The following is a 19,887-nucleotide window of genomic DNA, read 5'->3' as shown; positions in this document are numbered from 1 at the left end:
AAATCCATGTTTAGGAGCCCGCTCCCGGCACTAACAGAATTTGGGAATAAAACCAAATTGCTGGTATTTTAGTTGAGAAAGGAGGGAACCCTCGAGTCAGAGCAGAGGCAGCAGAGGGGTCAGTTCTCTGATCTGTGACTGTAACAGGAACCCGGAAGTCCCGGCGCAGGCAGAGAGGGGCAGACGCACAGACACACCCACTGCACGCAGAGAGGGACAGACGGACAGACGCACAGACACACCCACTTCACAAAGAGAGAAACTGAAACTTACCTTCACTTCCTGCATTCCTGAATCATGGCGGCGGCAGCTCAGCTCGGGAACCTCCAGGAAGAGGCCACTTGTTCCATCTGTTTGGAATATTTCACTGATCCGGTGATGATCGATTGTGGACACAACTTCTGCCGCTCCTGCATCACCCAGAGCTGGGAGGGAAGAGATGAAAACTTCCCCTGTCCAGAGTGCAGGGAAATATCTTCTGGGAAAAACCTCCGGCCCAACAGGCAACTGAAGAACGTGGTGGAAATTGCAAAACAGCTTCATCTGCCCCCAGTGAAGCCCCCGGAGCAGAGTCTGTGCGAGACACATAACCAGGCACTGCTGCTGTTCTGTGCAGAGGATCAGAGGATGATATGCTGGGTCTGCCGGGAGTCCAAGGAGTATAAAACTCACTCAGCAAGTCCTATAGAGGAGGCTGCAGAGGAGCACAAGGTATGTGTGTGGATGTTCAGGGATCACAAAGTAGCTTGGTGAGACACACTAAGGGTCAGCCGGAGAGCACACGCTGTGTGTGAGAGTGTTCAGAGATCACAAGTCACCCTTTTTATAGGGTGGCTAGATGACTCCATGTCACTGGGACAACACATTTCCATTCCTGGATTTTGCTTTTTACATATCATTATCATCTGGTGTGTTGAAGCAATAGGGTCCAGTAACGTGAACCAAAACTACAACTCCCAGAATGCACTGATCTGTTAAATCAAAAGCCCAGAAATGGAAAAAGTTGAGTCCCGGTGGCATGGAGTCTTCTGGTCACCCTCCCTGTGTATGCCATAGAGGAGGCTGCAGAAGAGAACAGGGTAGGTCTGTGGATGTTTATGGATCTTAATGCACCCGTGGGCGCCCAAAGAGAAGTCTGTTCAGGGAGTGTATGTGGGTGTTCACGATTCACAAGTGAAGACACTGTAAGTTCCACAGAGGAAGAAGCTGCAGAGGAGCACAAGGCATGTCTGTGGACGATCACGATTCACAAATGAATTAACTTGTTAAGTTTTTATGAGGATAGAATGTATATTTAGGGGTGTTGTGTGTCCTTCGAGAAGGCTGCTGAAAATACAAGGTATGTTTCTTTGTGTTTAGGGATTGTAAGTGAATCCGCTCCATGAGGGCTTTGTAGGAACCTGTAAAAGAGCACACAGTGTGTCTGTCAGAGCGCTGGGATCAGAGGCCGTATACTGTGAGCCACAGAGGCGGCTGCAGAGTATCAGAAGGGATGTGTGTGGGTGTTTTGGGACCTTGGACTAGACTCCAAGGACTCAGTGTAGAACTGAGGTGTGAGTTGTCGGGGTCAGAAGACTTGACGCAACAATGCAGGGTGTGGCACAGAGGCTCACATGGACAGAGACAGAGCAGAAGAGGTGCAACAATGCGGGGTGTGGCACAGAGGCTCACATGGACAGAGACAGAGCAGAAGAGGTGCAACAATGCAGGGTGTAGCACAGAGGCTCACATGGACAGAGACAGAGCAGAAGAGGTGCAACAATGCAGGGTGTGGCACAGAGGCTCACATGGACAGAGACAGAGCAGAAGAGGTGCAACAATGCAGGGTGTAGCACAGAGGCTCACATGGACAGAGACAGAGCAGAAGAGGTGCAACAATGCAGGGTGTGGCACAGAGGCTCACGTGGACAGAGACAGAGCAGAAGAGGTGCAACAATGCAGGGTGTGGCACAGAGGCTCACGTGGACAGAGACAGAGCAGAAGAGGTGCATCAATGCAGGGTGTAGCACAGAGGCTCACATGGACAGAGACAGAGCAGAAGAGGTGCAACAATGCGGGGTGTAGCACAGAGGCTCACATGGACAGAGACAGAGCAGAAGAGGTGCAACAATGCAGGGTGTAGCACAGAGGCTCACATGGACAGAGACAGAGCAGAAGAGGTGCAACAATGCGGGGTGTAGCACAGAGGCTCACATGGACAGAGACAGAGCAGAAGAGGTGCATCAATGCAGGGTGTAGCACAGAGGCTCACATGGACAGAGACAGAGCAGAAGAGGTGCAACAATGCGGGGTGTAGCACAGAGGCTCACATGGACAGAGACAGAGCAGAAGAGGTGCAACAATGCGGGGTGTAGCGCACATGATAAGGTGATGTCCCTGCCGTGCTCCTTTCTGTCTGAACGGTCTCAAGAAGTGGCATCGGGGAACGTTGTCTCACCTTTCTTCAGTCTGCCCTGCGGAGTTCCCCAGGGCTCTTCTTTGAGTCCAACGCTTTTTTTTTTATTTAAAAATATTTTTATTGAAAATAAATTTGACATATACAAAAACAAAACATTTTGTCACAATTCATGACTGTTACGACAAAGGTATACAGTCTGGCTTGTGGTGGAGCACGAGAGAGAAGGAAAAGAGAGAGAGAGAAGAGGAAAAAGAGGGGGGTTATCGCTCCAGGTGGGCATCCAGGGCCGCCCACATGTCTCCTCTGGCCGTGTGATTCGCGGCGTGGTGATTGGCGGTGATGTTGTCTGCCCTTCGTAGAAATGTTACCCAGTTGAACCAACGTTTGAACGTGGCTTTGCTCGTGTTCTTCCAGTTCCCTAGAATTGTTTTGGCGGCTGCCGTTAGCAAAACGTCAACTAGTTTGCGGTTCTCCTTGGAGTCGAGCTCTGTGGCCAGGAAGGCCATGGTTATGCCTGCTAGGCCTCGTTGTATGTGGCAGCCTGTAAGCGTGTCTATGAGGTCGTAAACTTTGTGCCAGAAAACCTTGACCTTGGGGCAGTCGTATAGGGCGTGAGCCAGGTCCCCCCTTGCTTTGTGGCAATTCCAGCAGGTGCCGCTCTCACTAGCTCCTACTGTTTCTAGCTTGGCCGGGGTCCAGTGTAGTCTGTGTAATAGCCAGTATTTTCTTTGGGCTAGTTGTGGGGTTACCTTGTTTTTGGATGCTAAGGTCCATAATCTGGCCCTTTCGTCTTCGTTTAGTGGTCTCTGTAACTCCCCTTCCCAGAATGCTGGTGTTTTGTTGTTTAGTGTTGTGGTGCGGGGGGTGATGAGTTTGTAAATGTGAGCAGTTTGGTGGCCTGTCTTGTTTAGGTTTTGTGAGTACTGTATGATGGCTGGTTTGTGTTTCGAGAGGTTGGCTTTGGTGATGGCCGCCTTGATCCTGAGGAATTCATAGAACTCCTTGTTTGGTAGTTTGTGCGTGCGCTGCAGTGCTTCAAATGTGAGTGGGTTGCTGCTCAGCTCTAGTTGGGCCGGCGTCGTGATGCTTCTGCTATACCACTCTTTGTTCTCTATTATCCCCCCTTTGTATGTTACCTTGGAGTTGTACCATATTGATTCCCATTTGGAGCCTTTGATGCTGACCTCCAGTTCTCTGTCTACTCTAAGTAGTGCCGTCTTTTTGTTCCTGATGATTGCATTCTTTGCTTCTGGGTGTCTGTTGGCCGTTAGCGCCATGATTGGGTCTGCTCCCCCCAGGTCGAGCCAGACCGGCACGTACTCTGGTGTGGGGGAGATCCAGTGTATGCCCTGTTTAGCTAGGCAGGCCATTTGGAAGGCCTTGTAATTCGTAAGGTTCAGCCCACCTTGGTCTTTCTTTAGTCTAAGCTTTGATAGGCTGATTCTGGCCTTTTTGCCCCCCCAGAGGAATGAGTTGATTGCTTTGTCTATATTTTTGTGAAAGTCTGAAGTCGGGTTTAGTGGCAGCATGCTCAGCAGATAGTTTAGCATTGGTGTGATCATCATCTTGATCGTCTCGACTCGACCCCGCCAGCTGATGAATTTGGGACTCCAGGCTTCTAGCTTGCTCCTGATCTTCCTCAGCATTGCCTCCTCGTTGTGGTCTAGGGTCGTCCAAAGACGAGGCCCAGGTATTTCAGGGGTTTCGTTTGCCACGCAAGTCCAGACGTACCTAGGACTGTCCTTGTTGTGTGGCAGTTCATTGGCTTGCATTCAGATTTGTCGCGGTTTAGTTTATATCCTGAGACCTGCGCATACTCCTCAACGGTATGCATCAGGGCCTCTATTGATGTTTCTGGGTTGCAAGTGGTGATCAGGATGTTGTCGGCATATGCAGCCAGCTTGAAGGCTTGTCCACCTACTTGTACTCCAGTTATAAGCGGGTTGTTCCTGATCATGTAGAGGAGTGGTTCTAGTGCGAGTAGGAATAGTCCCGGTGATAATGGACATCCCTGCCTCGTCCCCCTTTCCAGGGAGAATGTCGCCGACGTGGTTGTGTTGACCTCCACTCGTGCGCTGGAGTTTTTGTAGAGAGACATGACCATACCCCGGTATTTATCCCCTAGCCCGAATTTGCGCATGCATTGGTCGAGGAAGGGCCACGAGACTCTATCGGAGGCCTTTTCTGTGTCAAGCGCAATCATGACTGCCTTCTCTATGTTGTTTGCTGTGCGCTTATGAGGTGACAGAGTAGTCTGGTATTGTCCTGTGAGAGTCTATTTTTTAGGTAGCCTACTTGCGATTTATGAATGAGGTGAGGTAGATATGTGTTTAGCCTTGCAGCCATTACTTTTGCGTAGATTTTGCAATCTACGTTTATTAGCGAGATTGGGCGATAGTTTTGCGGGAACTGTGGGTCCTTCCCCTCTTAGGGGATTGGTCGAGGAAGGGCCACGCGACTCTATCAAAGGCCTTTTCTGCATCAAGCGCAATCATGACTGCCTTCTCCATGTTGTTTGCTGTGCGCTTATGAGGTGACAGAGTAGTCTGGTATTGTCCTGTGAGAGTCTATTTTTTAGGTAGCCTACTTGCGATTTATGAATGAGGTTAGGTAGATATGTGTTTACCCTTGCAGCCATTACTTTTGCGTAGATTTTGCAATCTACGTTTATTAGCGAGATCGGGCGATAGTTTTGCGGGAACTGTGGGTCCTTCCCCTCTTTGAGGATGACAATTATGTTTGCCTCCACCATCGAGTTAGTCATACTGCCCCTGTCTGCGCACGTCTGGAAGACTCTGACCATTGTCTCTCTTAGCAGGGGCTGAAACTGTTTATAGAATGCCGCATTGAATCCGTCCGGCCCTGGCGTATTATTTGGTTTCAGCGAGTCTATTGCCATCCACACCTCGGCTCCAGTTATGTCCTGCTCTAGTGAGTCTCTTTGTTCATTGCTTAGTTTGGACAGGTCAAGTTTGTCTAGCAAGTTTGCGCCACCGTCTGCCCCTAGTGATTTGTCCGCTGTGTACAGTTCCTTGTAGAAACCCCTGAAGGTTTCCAGGATTAGCTTGTTGGCCGTGTGGGTATTGTTGTTTTTGTCTGTGATCGCTGCGACCGAGTGCTGCCTTTGTTTGGCTTTCAGGTATCCTGCTAGGGCCCTGCCTGCTTTGTTTGCTGAGCATAGGTTAATGGATTTGTATTTGTTAATCCAAGTGCTTGCCCTTTCACTTAGTAGCCTGTTCAGTTCGTACTTCTTCTTTGTGAGTGTGGTGAGGGTGTTCCTGTCCACCAGGTTCACGCTGTGGTTCCTTTCTAGTTCTTTTATCTTGGCTCTCCAGTTCTGTGATTTTTTTTGTTCCTGCTTCTGTTCATCCTGGCTTTGATGCTCATGAGCTTCCCCCTTATTGTGGCTTTAAGTGCTTCCCATAGGGTAGTGGTGTAAGTGTCTGCGGTGTCGTTGAACGTTAGATATTCCTTAATCGCCTCTTCTACCTCAGTTATGTTTGTTGGGTTGTATAGTATGTCGCTGTTGAGGCGCCAGCTACGGTTTGGCTTCTCGTTGTGTTTCCCGCTTATGGAGAGGGAGATGTGAGCATGGTCTGAAATTGTTATGGTGCCTATTTCCGTTGTTTCAGTCAGGTGTGTGTGGGTTGAGGACATGAGTATGTAGTCAATTCTGCTGTATGAGTTGTGTGGGTACGAGTAGAATGTGTATTCTCTGGCGCTGGGGTGTTGTAGTCTCCATGGATCTGACAGTGCTAGTTTGGCGCATAGGTTTTTGAGTGTTGTCTGCTCTTGCGTTGTGTGGCTGGGTCTGTGTGGGTGTCTGTCCGTGGCGTTGTCCATCGCTTGGTTCATGTCCCCTGCTGTGATTAGCAGCTCCCCTCGTGGATGCTGCTGAGCTCGCTTCCTACCTCTTCCCAGAATTTTTTGTCTGTTGAGTTCGGGCCATAGATGTTGGCTATGTGTATAGTCTCTTCTCCTCTTTTGATACAAGTGAGTAACCTTCTGCCTTCTGTGTCTGCTTGGTGGTCGTGTACTCTGAACTTTGCTTTCTTGCTGATGATGGTGATCACTCCTCCCTTCTTGTTTACGGCTGGTGAGCATACCACCTCGCTTATCCAGTTTGCCTTGAGTCGGTTTGCGTCCTCTACCGAGACTCTGGTCTCTTGGAGGACATATATGTCGGCCTTGAGTTTATTTAAATATTCTAGTGTCTTCCGGCGTTTGACGGGGTGGTTAAGGCCTTTGACGTTTAGGGATACAATCTTGATGTCTGCAGCTATTTGCTCTAAGGACTGTGTGGTGGATGTAGTCATGGCGGTGTGTGTATTTCGCTTGTGCCTATGCCGGTACTAGAGTTGGTCCATGGTGGCAGGTTTGGGTCCACAGAGGTTACCTCCCACCACGCATATGCGGTCCCCCCCCGGGGTGTGCTTGGGAACTGGGCTGTGTAATAGGACAGAAAGAAGGAAAAAGAGAATAAGTGACTCCACAAGGTTATGATTGTCTGTGCGGCATGGCTCCCCGCCCGGCCCTCTTCCCCCCCCCCCCCCCCCCTCGCACCCATCTCCCCCCTGTCAAAGTACTGTAAACATGCGACAGCAATGGTCCTCCGCCCCCCCCCCCCCCCGGATCAGTACTCCCCCCCCCCCGCCCCGCTGTGCTGTGCATATCTGGTAAAGGATATTCTTTTCAGACTGCTGGTGCCTGCACGTGGTTCGTTCATCCCTGAGAGATACATAATACTGTAGGTAAAAGCTCAAAGTTCCGAGTTCAAAGTTCAAAAATCCGTTCAAAGTTCAAGAGTCTGTTGAGGTAGATGTGTCGTACAGAGTGTTCTGTGGTATCGCCGCTGTGCGTTTGTAGCATTCTTGACTGATACAAAGTACTTTAGGTAGTAAGTCTAGCTCACAGGCCTGCCGCGCCTAGCAGTCATGAGGTAGATACTTGTTTGTAGTGATCCGTGGTGCCGCCGCGTTTGGCGTGTTGTGGTAGACGTTGTTTAGGTATGTTGACGCTGCTGTGCTGCCAGGGTTGTGTCTTAGTGTTTAGTGATCGCCTGCCTCGCCTGTTTCCGAGCCGTCTGATGATGCCCTCCTTTTTGCTGTCCCTGGGCTTGTTTCTTCCATTTGCTCCGGTTCCGGTCCTTGGAGGTATCTGCGTAGGTCAGCAGGGTCGTCAAAAGTGCGCGTGCCTCTCCTGTCCGTTATCCTCATTTTTGCGGGCCCTGCAAAGCTGCACGTGATGTTAGCTTTCTTTAGCCTTTCCCTGAGTGCTAGGAAGCCTTTCCTAGTTTCCACCGTCCCCTTCGAGAAGTCTTGGGTGACTATTATCTTATGGCCATTCCACTTCACTGTTTGGCCTTTCCTCGCAAACGCAAAAATGGCGTTGGTATAGTTTGCTCGCAGGGGCTTGCAAATGATTGTTCTCTGACCTTTCGTCTGCTGCTGCTTCATCGCCGGTACTCTGTATGCCCTGTCTATCTCGAAGGCTCTTTCGAAATTGAGGCCTGTCAGTTTTGGGATTAGGGTGTCTAGCATTGCTGCACACGACCCTGCGGCTTCTTCTTCGTCTTCTGGCACCCCAGGATCCTGATGTTCCCTTTTCTGTTTCTGTCCTTCTGTTCCGCAAACATTCTCTGAATATCACAGGATATCTTGGAGACATAGCGTACATCTCTGTCTGTGCTGGCTGTTCTATCCTCTATATCGCTAATTCTCCTCTCCGCTTCACCTACTCTGCTGGCGATTTTGTTCTGGTCTGCTCGTATTGCAGTGAGCTCTAGCTGAACGTTGTCCATGGAGTTCTTAGTGGCCTTGGCTAGGTCGTTGGCTTCCGCTATCTTTTTGAGGAGCGTTTCCATCGCTGCATCGATGTTGTGGTTGTTTTTCATTTTGATTGGCGATTCTACCAGATCCTTCCTTTGTTTTTTATTGTCGTTGGCAAATTTGTCATCTCTGCCGGCCATCTTATCAAAACCTCTTCTTTCCAGGTATATGGACAGCCTATCCTTCTTCTGTTGGTCCGTCTGTTCGTTCTCTTGGTGTGGGCTGCTGTTTAGTGGTGTGATGTCTTTGTCCCTTGTGTTAGAACATTGTAGTGTATGCACGAAGGTGCTAATACATCCTCAAGTGAGGCACTCCAAGGGTGATCATGAAATGATTCCAAAAGTTATTTGTCAAATGTTTATTTGTTATTCAATGTATTTTCATAGCAGTTGTTTCAATGATATTGACAAAAAACAATTTGATGTACAGAATGTAGATCAATGTCTTACATTCACCCCAGTACAAGGATCTGGGCCTAAATCCATCGTTTTTTGCACTCCACACCACCCTGGGTCAGATAATGGCTTTATGCAAATCAGCTCTGACCCTGTGCCCCATGGGAACAGTCCAGTCCGAACTACACAGCCATATCTTTCCCAGACCGGAATCAAGCATCCGAGGACCGGACCGGTTTTGAGGTAACACCTCTCATCAGCCCGGCTAGCTTGACTCCAGTGGTGTGGAGGCTCTGGGACCCACGTCTGAGCTACCCCAGTACACTCAGGGAGAAAATTACAAAAAACAATTTGATGGACAGAATGTAGATCAATGTCTTACATTCACCCCAGTACAAGGATCTGGGCCTAAATCCATCGTTTTTTGCACTCCACACCACCCTGGGTCAGATAATGGCTTTATGCAAATCAGCTCTGACCCTGTGCCCCATGGGAACAGTCCAGTCCGAACTACACAGCCATATCTTTCCCAGACCGGAATCAAGCATCCGAGGACCGGACCGGTTTCGAGGTAACACCTCTCATCAGCCCGGCTAGCTTGACTCCAGTTGTGTGGAGGCTCTGGGACCCACGTCTGAGCTACCCCAGTACACTCAGGGAGAAAATTACAAAAAACAATTTGATGGACAGAATGTAGATCAATGTCTTACATTCACCCCAGTACAAGGATCTGGGCCTAAATCCATCGTTTTTTGCCCTCCACACCACCCTGGGTCAGATAATGGCTTTATGCAAATCAGCTCTGACCCTGTGCCCCATGGGAACAGTCCAGTCCGAACTACACAGCGATATCTTTCCCAGACCGGAATCAAGCATCCGAGGAACGGACCGGTTTCGAGGTAACACCTCTCATCAGCCCGGCTAGCTTAGCTACTCTTTGGTATCCGTCCAGATTAAAAACAAGTCGTCTATGTATCTGACGTACATTTTGATTTTGTCATGAAAGGTTAGGTTTTTGTATATATGAAGATTTTCAAAACTCTCCTTGTAGATGTTGGCGTATGTGGGAGCAGCGCAGTTTCCCATAGCCATTCCAGATAGCTGAAGGTACCATTGGTTGTTTTGTTGGAAGTAGCTGTGGTATAAGGTATATACCATGAGCTCCATGAGGAAGGATTGCATCCGCACATCAATGTTGCTGTTGAGAAGAGCTTGTTCAATTGTCCCTTGTGTTGCCACCGAAGGTGAACCTGCTAGGCCACCTTACTGTCCTGGTTCTTGTTTTGCCGGATGCCAGGATTACTCTGAACACTGCTGTTGCTTGCCACTCTGTGCCTGCTGCTGCTGCGGTATTGGCTGTTTGGGGTAGGCCTTCTTGCTATGTTGGCACTGAACTTGCTCCTTACTGCTGACTGACTTGCGGTGTTTTGAGGATATCACTTGTGGCTTATTGTTAGGCTGCGCTTGTTCGGTTTGGGCCCCAGGCGCTTAGAGGTCTGCTCCGTGGTGTCGTCTGGCTGTCTTGGCGGTTGCGCTTAACTGTGCCGCCTTCCCAGGTGCTGCCCGGCTAAGTCGCTACCACTTGGTTGTTCTATTGTGCCCACACACAGTGAGGGATGTGCTCCGTTGTGTCGCCCGCTATTGACCGTAGCCAAACGACCGTGGCTGCCGTACCTGTGTGACCACGTAGCCCTTCCTTGTTCGCTTGGGTGTTGGGGAGGCCAGGTGTTGTGTGCTTGAGGCTCGACACCGTCCAGCGGTCGTCTGCCCTGTTCGTACTGCGCTTAGTTTCAGACTTATTCCTTCCAAGATGCCCGTCGTGTTAGTAGTCAGCGCATAGCTGCGTCCTCCAGCTCGGCCACCTGCGCTTCCCTTTGTTCCTTATGGCTCAGGGGTTCAGGGTGGTGCTACACCCGCCTCGCGGTTGCTCTCCCTCCTTGCGCGCTCACCTTCCGTGCCTGTTGTGCCCTTTGCGCCGCCCCTGCCCCTCTCATGATGGCCGCCGTGCTGATCAGTGCATTTTCTGCACCCTCTGGCTTGACACCTGCGCTGTCCTTTTTGTTCCTTTTGGCTCAGGGGGTTCGGGGTAGCGCCGCACACGCCTTGGAGTTGCTTCTCCCCCCTGCTTGCTCACCTTCCTTGCACATTATGCCTTTTATGTCGCCATCTGCCCCTTTCAAGATGGCCTTCGTGTTGCTAAATAGAGTCCTCCAGCCTGGCCACCTGCGCTGTTATTTTGTTCCTTATGGTTCAGGGTGGTGCTACACACGCCTTGGGGTCGCTTTCCCTTCTTGCACGCTCACCTTCCGTGCCTGTTGTGCCCTTTGTGCCGCCTCCTGCCCCTCTCTAGATGGCCGCCGTGTTGCTGCTTAGCACGTGTATGCGCCCTCGAGCTTTGGCCTCCGCTGTTCTTTTTGTTCCTTTGGCTTCGAGATTGGGGTTGGTGCGGCACGCGCCTTGGGGGTACTTCCCTCCCCTGCGCGCTCACCTTGCGTGCTCGTCACGTCACGCCTCCTGCGCCGCCGTCTGCCCTTCTCAAGATGGCCGCTGTGCTCCTTCGTTGGACTCTCTGCCCCCGTATTGGCTTCTCGGTAAGCGGTTCAGTTTCCCGTTGGGTCTTAAATTGCAGAGGATTCCTTGTGGCCGGGGTGGTGTCGTGCCTCTAACAGTTTGCCTCTGGTGTGCTCGCCTCTGTTGTCCGTGCTGGTGCGTTACAGCGCAAGATGGTCGCCCTGCATTGATGAGTTTCGGTTTCGATTTTTGCCTTGTCGGGAGGTCCCTTGATCGCGGGCGGCTCTGCGGTCGTTTTCCCCTCTTTTGTGGTTTCGAGGCTGCTGGCTACACCCCCCCTTGCTTCCGCACGTTGCTGTGCGGCAGAGAGGGGTCTGGCGGCGCGGTGTGCGGTAGTTGCCGTAGCCTTCTCCTTCTTCGAAGCGCCGCCATCTTAGGTCCTTCTCACTGCTCGGTCGTGCTGGAGCTCTTTTGGCTCGCTGTTGTTCCTTCTTGTTGTTGCGTTGGGGGTGGTTCGCATCACCTTCTGCCCCGTTCGATCAGCTTCTTGTGGGGATTGGGGCTATTCTCGCTGTATGGCCCGCCGTTCTGTTCCCGGGGTTGCGGAGCTCTTGGACTTAGGCGACTGCCTGCGTTGCCAACCAAGCCACGCCCCGAGTCCAACGCTTTTTAACCTCGACGTCACCCCCATTGCCAGGCTAGTAAAAATGTATGGATTTGCCCTTGTGTCGACACTAATATTGTCGTCTCGGTGAGCAGTCCTTCCAGCCAGACGGCAATTAATTTTCACGACTGTATGAGCCCTATAGCTAATTGGATGACAGACAGTTGTCTGAAGCTAAACTCATCCAAGACCGAGGTTTTGGTGCTGGGGAACAATCCATCATTTTGGACAGATAGCTGGTGGCCGGTCCAAATTGGCTCCTTACCTAAACCAGAGCTCAAAGCCAATCATTTAACACTCCAGATGTAGGGCCCTTGTCAGGGGGCTCTTGGTACAGGCCTCCTGCACATGAAGATATTCCGGGCCAGGAAGCAGTTTGTCACAGGGATCCTGTGCCAAAACCTTCGACCCTTCTGTTTACGCTCTCAATCTGACTGCTGACATCCTGCCATACACCCTGCATGGGGTCGGTCCCTGCTCTCCTGGTCTGGCGGCCTTTTCCTTGTTGCAGACTCTGCATCAGTGTGCTGCCTGCTCTCTCGCTAATCCTGCCTGTTCCCAGTTGCAGCCCTGTGAAAGGTTTGAGCCTGTTCCCTGTTGCAGATCCGGGCAAGGACTGGTGTCTGCTCTCTCGTTCCGGCAGCTTGCTTGTCACAGACCGCTGCATATGAGTGTGTTGCCTGTTTTCGGTTGCAAACCCTGTAAGAGGCTGGCGTCTGATTCCTGCTTCAGAACTTGTAAAGGGCTGGAACCTGCTCTGACTCCTGTCATGGACCCTGAAAGGGCTTGATGTCTGCCCTCTCTCTCTCTGGGTGCCTCTTTCTTGCCTTCTACTCTGTATGGTGTCCGCTGTGGCCGGGTATGGTGGCTCAGTGGACTAAAGCAGCCACTGCAGGGGCCTGTGTTTGACCTCCTAGCCACAGGTTCAGATCCTGGCGGGTCCACTCAGCCTTTCATCCATCTGAGGTCGATAAAATGAACACCATTGAGTTGGGGAACAATAAACATCTGTTATTCAGCGCCAGGACACATTCGGGTAATCGTGCGCTCTACAAATACACCTGTTATGTTATGCTGTCTGTCCCTGTATGAGGCTGGCACCTGCTGTCTTGCTCTGCCCTTCTGTTCTCTGTTGGAGATCCTGTAGGAGTCTGGTGCCTGCTCTCCCAATATGTCTGTTCTCTGTCACAGACCCTGTAAGAGGCTGGTACCCACTTCCTTCCTGTGACTCTTCTCTGTCACAGACTGTGTCAACATTTGGTGCCCGCTCTCGTTTTGGTTGTGTGTTCTCTGTTGCAGACCCTCCCTGGGGTTGGGGCCTGCACTCTTCCTGTGTCTGTTCTCTGTCACAGACCCTGCCTGGGGTTGGGGCCTGCACTCTTCCTGTGTGTGTTTTCTATCACAGAACCTGCCTGGGGTTGGGGCCTGCACGCTTCCTGTGTCTGTTCTCTGTCACAGACCCTGCCTGGGGTTGGTGCCTGCACTCTTCCTGTGTCTGTTCTCTGTCACAGACCCTGCCTGGGGTTGGGGCATGCATTCTTCCTGTGTCTGTTCTCTGTCACAGACCCTGCCTGGTGTTGTGGCCTGCACTCTTCCTGTGTCTGTTCTCTGTCACAGACCCTGCCTGGGGTTGAGGCCTGCACTCTTCCTGTGTCTGTTCTCTGTCACTGACCCTGTCTGGGGTTGGGGTCTGCATTCTTCCAGTGTCTGTTCTCTGCCACAGACACTGCCTGGGGTTGGGTCCAGCATTCTCCCTGTGTTTGTTTTCTGTCACAGACCGTGATCATTTCTTTGGTTGTCTATTCTCTCACAGACCCTACGTGTGGCCGGCACCTGTATAGGACAAGGTCCAGACGTGGTTAATCAGCCAAGGGGAGCTAGATATGACATATTTAAGAACAATGTGGATATGTGTGGCAAGAATTTCCAATCTGGACATCTGTTACTGGTACTGACAGTCTTTATATATATATATATATATATATATATATATATATATATATATATATATATATATATATATATTCACTGAAAAAACCATAGGTTATAGACCATATATAGTTAGGGATTAGCATTTAAAAAACCTTATTTTATTTGCACAAAACCATTGAAATTCCATATATAGTTAGTTGCACTAACTATATATCGCGGACCCGCAATCCACTGCTAATGATGTCACATATTACATCATTCATGACATGGTCAGTGACATCACTGATGACATTACTGATGACATCTCAAATGACATCACTGATGACATCATTGATGACAACACCCAGTGACTGTATGTTTCTGTAAAGTTAAAATATGTCTTACATATTGAAGAATGAGTGGATGTATAAGTGTCTGGATGAAGGATTTAGTAGGTGCATGACTGACTGTATGAGAGAATGATTAAATGTGTCTCACTGAGTGTATGGGTTAGTGATTAAAGTGTCTTAATTTGGCAATCATTATTTATGTTGTTCTGTAAACTGCTGCATGTTTAAATCAGTAGCTATATCAGTAACTATATGGGTTATTGAATGGTTGCCCAAGTATTTGTATGGGAGACTGAGTATGTGTGTGGGTGGCTGGGAGGTGTATAACTCTGTGCATAGATGTGTGAGCAGTTGATTCCCTAGGTGTATGGGTTCAAAAGTGCATGTAGAAACAGCTGTATGGACAGTTGACTGTGTGCATGACTATATTGGTGAGTGAATGGATATCTCAGTGCTACATGTCAAAGTAAGTACATATGTAAAACACACTCCATGTGAGAGTTGACATATATAAATAACTGAACATAAGAGCCAGTGAATGTGTGAGTGGCTGTATGAATCATTGTGAACTTGTATCAAGGATTGTATAAGAGAGTAAATATGTGTTACTATATGTTTGAATAAGTAAGGTGTGTATAACTGTATAGTTGAGGAAATGGAGATGTGATTGATTCTTTGCATGACTGACTAGGTGTGTGAGTAACTCCATGGATGTGTGACAGTCTGTGAGTGCCTGTTTACACTGAGTGTATCTAAGGTTATATTAGAGTCTGAAGATGTATTATCACATAAATGATATCATCAGTGATGTAATCAGTAATGTCAAATGAGATGTCAGTGATGTCATCAGTGATGTCATTTGAGATGTCATCAGTGATGTCATCAGTGATGTCATTTGAGATGTCATCAGTGATGTCATCAGTGATGTCACTGACCATGTCATGAATGATGTAATATGTGACATCATTAGCAGTGGATTGCGGGTCCGCGATATATAGTTAGTGCAACTAACTATATATATGGAATTTCAATGGTTTTGTGCAAATAAAATAAGGTTTTTTAAATGCTAATCCCTAACTATATATGGTCTATAACCTATGGTTTTTTCAGTGAATTTTCAAGGTTTTGTAAATGCAAATTCCTAACTATATATGGTCTATAACCTATGGTTTTTTCTGTGAATTTCATTGGTTTTTTAAAAGCTAATATCTATAGCTGTAAAATATATTCTTTATTAAGTGACGTATCACGTAGCCCGTGAGACGCCTCATGATGCATCGCATAACCGTGACGTATCGTCTCTGCAGCGCAAACCAAACCCAAAACGTAAGCGCGCCAGAACACGCTTAAAGATATATATATTTTATTTTTAACCTTAATTAGACAAAATCCACACGTGCACATATCACAAACGTTCAAAAAACACAATATGTCGGACTCCCGTTACGCTGCCGGTTAGCTGCCCGGTTAACGTACCAGGAAGCACCTTTACCGCGAAAAATCACAATTTTTTTTTCTTATGCCCCGCAGGGAACTTTAAGAGCCCCCTCATCAATCCTAGGGGTTCAGGAGGGGTCTGCCTTACCCCTTTCATTCATTTACACCTTTTTTTTTTTTCCACCTCTTGTCTCTCGATCCTACCGAGAGACAAGATGGCGGCCGCTCCGGACTGTTTATAATGTTGACAGCCAATCAGCTACTCCTCAGACTCCCGTTACACTGCCGGTTAGCTGCCCGGTTAGCTGCCCGGTTCGCGTACCAAGACGCGTCTCTACGGCGAAAAAAATCGGATATTTTTTTTTTTTTTTGGGGCCCCGCGTGGCTTTATAATATCCCCCTCATCAATCCTATGGGGTCAGAAGGGGTCTACCTCGCCCTCTTTCCTTCATTTCCCCCTTTGTTTTGGTCTCCTCTTGTCTCTCGATCCTACCGAGAGACAAGATGGCGGCCGCTCCGGACTGTTTACAATGTTGACAGCCAATCAGCTACTCCTCAAACTCCCGTTACTCTGCCGGTTAGCTTCCCGGTTCGCGTACCAAGACGCGTCTCTACGGCGAAAAAATCGGATTTTTTTTTTTTTTTTGGGGCACCGCGTGGCTCTATAATATCCCCCTCATCAATCCTAGGGGGTCAGAAGGGGTCTACCTTGCCCCCTTTCCTTCATTTCCCCTTTTGTTTTGGCCTCCTCTTGTCTCTCGATCCTACCGAGAGACAAGATGGCGGCCGCTCCGGACTGTTTAGAATGTTGACAGACACCGGAGAGCCAATCAGCTTCGCTTCGCAAAGTTCCGATACGCGAAAAGTACGCGAACCGGAGCGCAGCCCGGAGCGCTGTTACAGATATATATCTTGTTTTAAACGTTAATTTCTCAAAATCCACTGAAGCACATATATTGAGACCTAGCAAAGGCACATCGGGCTAACAGTCCCTACAATTTTGCCAAGTTTCGTGGAAATCCATTCAGCCGTTCGGGCTAAAAGTGAGGCCAACCGCCCTATGGAAATTAACATGGGAAAAACGCGTTTTGGGACCCCCCTTTTTTCTCGGCCCCCCCTTGCCGAACCCCCCCCCAAATTTTCAGGGGCTGCTCAGAAACAAAATTTGCCATTTTCCTGAAAATTTCAGCCGATTCCGTCCACAAACGCCAAAGTTATTAGACATAGGATTTTTTCCCTATGGGATTTCTGAAAATTCTAACTATATATACCTACTGGCGACCGCCAGTAGGTAATATATATATATATATATATATATATATATATATATATATATATATATATATATATATACATATACACAGTACTTACAGCCTGGATACAGAGTGTAAACCGAGGGGATGGCTCCTGGGAAGATACAGATGTTGGGGAAGGTCAAGGGTGGGCGGTCGGGTCAGGGATAATGCTCATTGGAGAGGTGGGTCTTCAACATTTTCCCTACTTGGGGGAGGGACGGAGCTGATGCCACGTTGAAAAGGATGCTGTGCCAGATCCTGGGAGCATGAACGGAGAAGGCTTGCCTTCTGGGTTTTTCTTCTTACAATTTCATGTCTTGAGTCTGGTGATATCCGCGCTCCTGGTCAGATGTCGTTCCTTGAACGTGTATAGTGTGTTTGCCAGGTAAGCTGGGGTCTTGTTATCGAGCGCTTTATGTGATGCAGCTGGCCATGAAGATGACCTGGGCTGGAAGCAACAGCTAGTATAGGTCTTTTATTTTTATTTTACACCCATGTGAGAATTTACATACAGCAATATTTAGTAAGCAAGAGCAGCATAGCTGTACGTAGTAAATAAAGTGATATGTGACAATAAATACACACCTTATATTTTAAGACAGACTTGACCAGTGAGTTTCTTCTAAACATTCCATTGAAATAAAATAAACAAAAAAAAAATTAGGTTTCATACAGCAATATTAAGCTGGACGAAGCTGCAGAATTGTACATAATAGATAACGTGCTACATGTCAATAAATTGCACAGAATATCCTGATACAAATTCAACCAGTAACTCCCATCTAAATACATAATTTCGATTTCATATACAGTGCGGTAAAGCACTATGTGGCCATAAAAACATATTTAATAACCTTGAACAGGTTGAACTAATGGAAGACATATCATCTATAAAGAGCGGGGCCAGTAAAATGTCATCTAGGTAGACAAATATATAAAGTTAGTGGTTGCCTTGATAGGGATCTTCTCTATTGCATTTAATTCATTTTTCGTTTTTAATAGAAAATCCCTAATCTGTAGGAATTAAAAAAATCCCTCTTTGGCAAGTCAGACATCGCCTGCAGTTCTGTGAATGAGCACAGCTGATTGTCATTAAATAGATCTCCTGTTGAGTCAATACCCTTCTGTTTCCACCTTCCCATCACTGAGTCTTGAAAAATAGTAGGTACTAGGGCAGCCACAGAGACCGGAGTGTTAAAGTTTATTTTAGGAATCGGCAGTCGTAACTTAAGCTGAGGCCATATTTTCTAGGCAGCTCTTAATACCTTAAATCTAGTTTTCTTGTAATAGCGTGGCTCTAACGTTCTCATAAAGCATCCTTTTTCGTCAATTCCAAGCTCCATCTCATATATATATATATACCACTTCCCCTTCTTTCTCCAGTCAATAAAATCCCCATATATTGAATCGCACATGCCCAGTAATAATAGGTAAAATTGGGAAATGACCACCCACCTCGTAATCTTGGCACGGTCATATATTTAAGAGCCCTTCTAGGCTTTTTATACCCCCAAAGGAAACTCACACACATAGATTCTAGTTTCTGCAGCCAGAGTTTACTAATCTCCACTGGTATTGTCCTGAAAGAATACAATTTTTTAGGTAAGATTGATATGCCCTGGTCTTTTTTTACTTTCTCAGCCGTGCCCTCTAATCCCATGCCTGTTCCATCTGGTTGCCATGTTTGAGTTTCATCCAGGCTGCTCCTGTCACTTAAGATGCTGTCCAATGAGTCCTCCCTCGTGTGGTGTCTGGTTGGGTCTATTCCCTCTTCCCCAGAGAGACTAGAGTGATCCGACAGCGAAAGAACCTATCGCCTGAGTCTGCTTCAGCCCGTTCCGCCTTTTTCGAGCGCTGCTCTCTCCTCTGTTCTTTCTTAGCCGAGCCTTCATTTTCATTTGCCTGTTGCATAGCCTCTAAGACACTAGACCCTGGAGACCCCTGTTCTTGGCCGACTATGCTCCCTTCATACCCGCCTCGCCCCTCTTTCATCTTAGAGGTGCGGGGAGTCTGGCTTGCAACACATCTATCCATTCCTGTGGCTACAATTCCATTGAGAGTGCCCTCTGCCCATCCCATGGACGTTCCCCCAGTCATTAACGCAGGGTTTGTGCTCGCATCTTGTGTACCGTACGCCTGTAGTTCTTCTGAGGCTGTTGTCTAACCTCTCCATCCGTGTTAGTTGCTGACTTTTCAGAAACTTCATTATTGCTCCTGCAGACTTAAACGTTGTAGCTTTTTTCCCAGCGTCAGGGTTTCCAGGTGACTCTCCTCCACCCCCCCCCCCCCCCCCTGACTTTCTTGCAGCACTCTGGCTCTGTAGTCCTTTATCCACAGCGGGTGCTCGTCCGGTGCCTCGATCCACCAGGGTTTTAGTGTATTTCGGCTTCATCTTTGATTGTTTGACAACTCTCTGCTCTATCCTGTGCCTAGATCGGGCTCTTGTCGCAGCGCGGGGACGCACTAGCTAGTACAGCCATGCACTATATGAATTTGATTTGATTTGACACTGTCTCAGCGAGGGGCGTCCCGCTTTCAGAGAAACCCAGCGCAGCTCCACGAACAACCAACCAGGCAGCGCGGTGAGACGGCGTAAACCATCTCGGCGCTTGATGTTTGCCTGTCTGTGGACCACGGAAGAGCAGCGATCGTGGACACAGCAGCAAGCCTCCCGGCATGCTCCGACTCGACTCGGGGACAGTCCGTCGTGAGGAGCATTGATCGTCCGTGATCACACGGCCGCCATCTTTCCCCCGTTATCGCCTCTAGTGTAGGTCTTTTAATGTGGCGGTGATATGATTTCTTCAAGCCCTTGATGAGCTGCGCCACTTCATGTGTGCTGCCTTTCAGGGGTGCTAGGGTGGTGTTGGGGCGGCCGTTGACCGGGGCCTTGCCCCCCCCACCCCCCTCCCATGGGAGAGGCCTTGTACGTTTGTTCTGAAGTCATCTTCCAGGGGAAACAACCTCTTCAAGAGAGGACATTGGGATCAAGCGTTCTTGGCGTTCTTTGTCATTCTTTCAGTGTGTTGCTTGAATGAGACGTCTGTGTCGAGGGTGGGGGGGAGGAGGGGGGGATAAAGACCGATGGGTTTACGTTG

General features: G+C 48.7%; 1 protein-coding gene across 1 annotated transcript in view; it reads left to right on the top strand.

The window, feature by feature from the left end:
* Positions 1-280: 280 nt before the first annotated feature.
* The window catches only part of LOC147710178 (E3 ubiquitin-protein ligase TRIM39-like), a 112,393-nt gene continuing 92,786 nt past the window's right edge, over positions 281-19,887 (top strand). Inside the window, exon 1 of the mRNA XM_086920866.1 lies at positions 281-711. Within this exon, the coding sequence (XP_086776992.1) occupies positions 298-711 (414 nt within the window). The 5' untranslated portion in view covers positions 281-297. The remainder of the gene's footprint in view (positions 712-19,887) is intronic.

The sequence above is a fragment of the Lissotriton vulgaris genome, chromosome 5, assembly GCF_964263255.1.
Source record: "Lissotriton vulgaris chromosome 5, aLisVul1.2, whole genome shotgun sequence".
NCBI lineage: Eukaryota > Metazoa > Chordata > Amphibia > Caudata > Salamandridae > Lissotriton > Lissotriton vulgaris.
The sequence above is the reverse complement of the archived record's forward strand: the minus strand, read 5'-3'. Positions and strand labels throughout refer to the sequence as shown.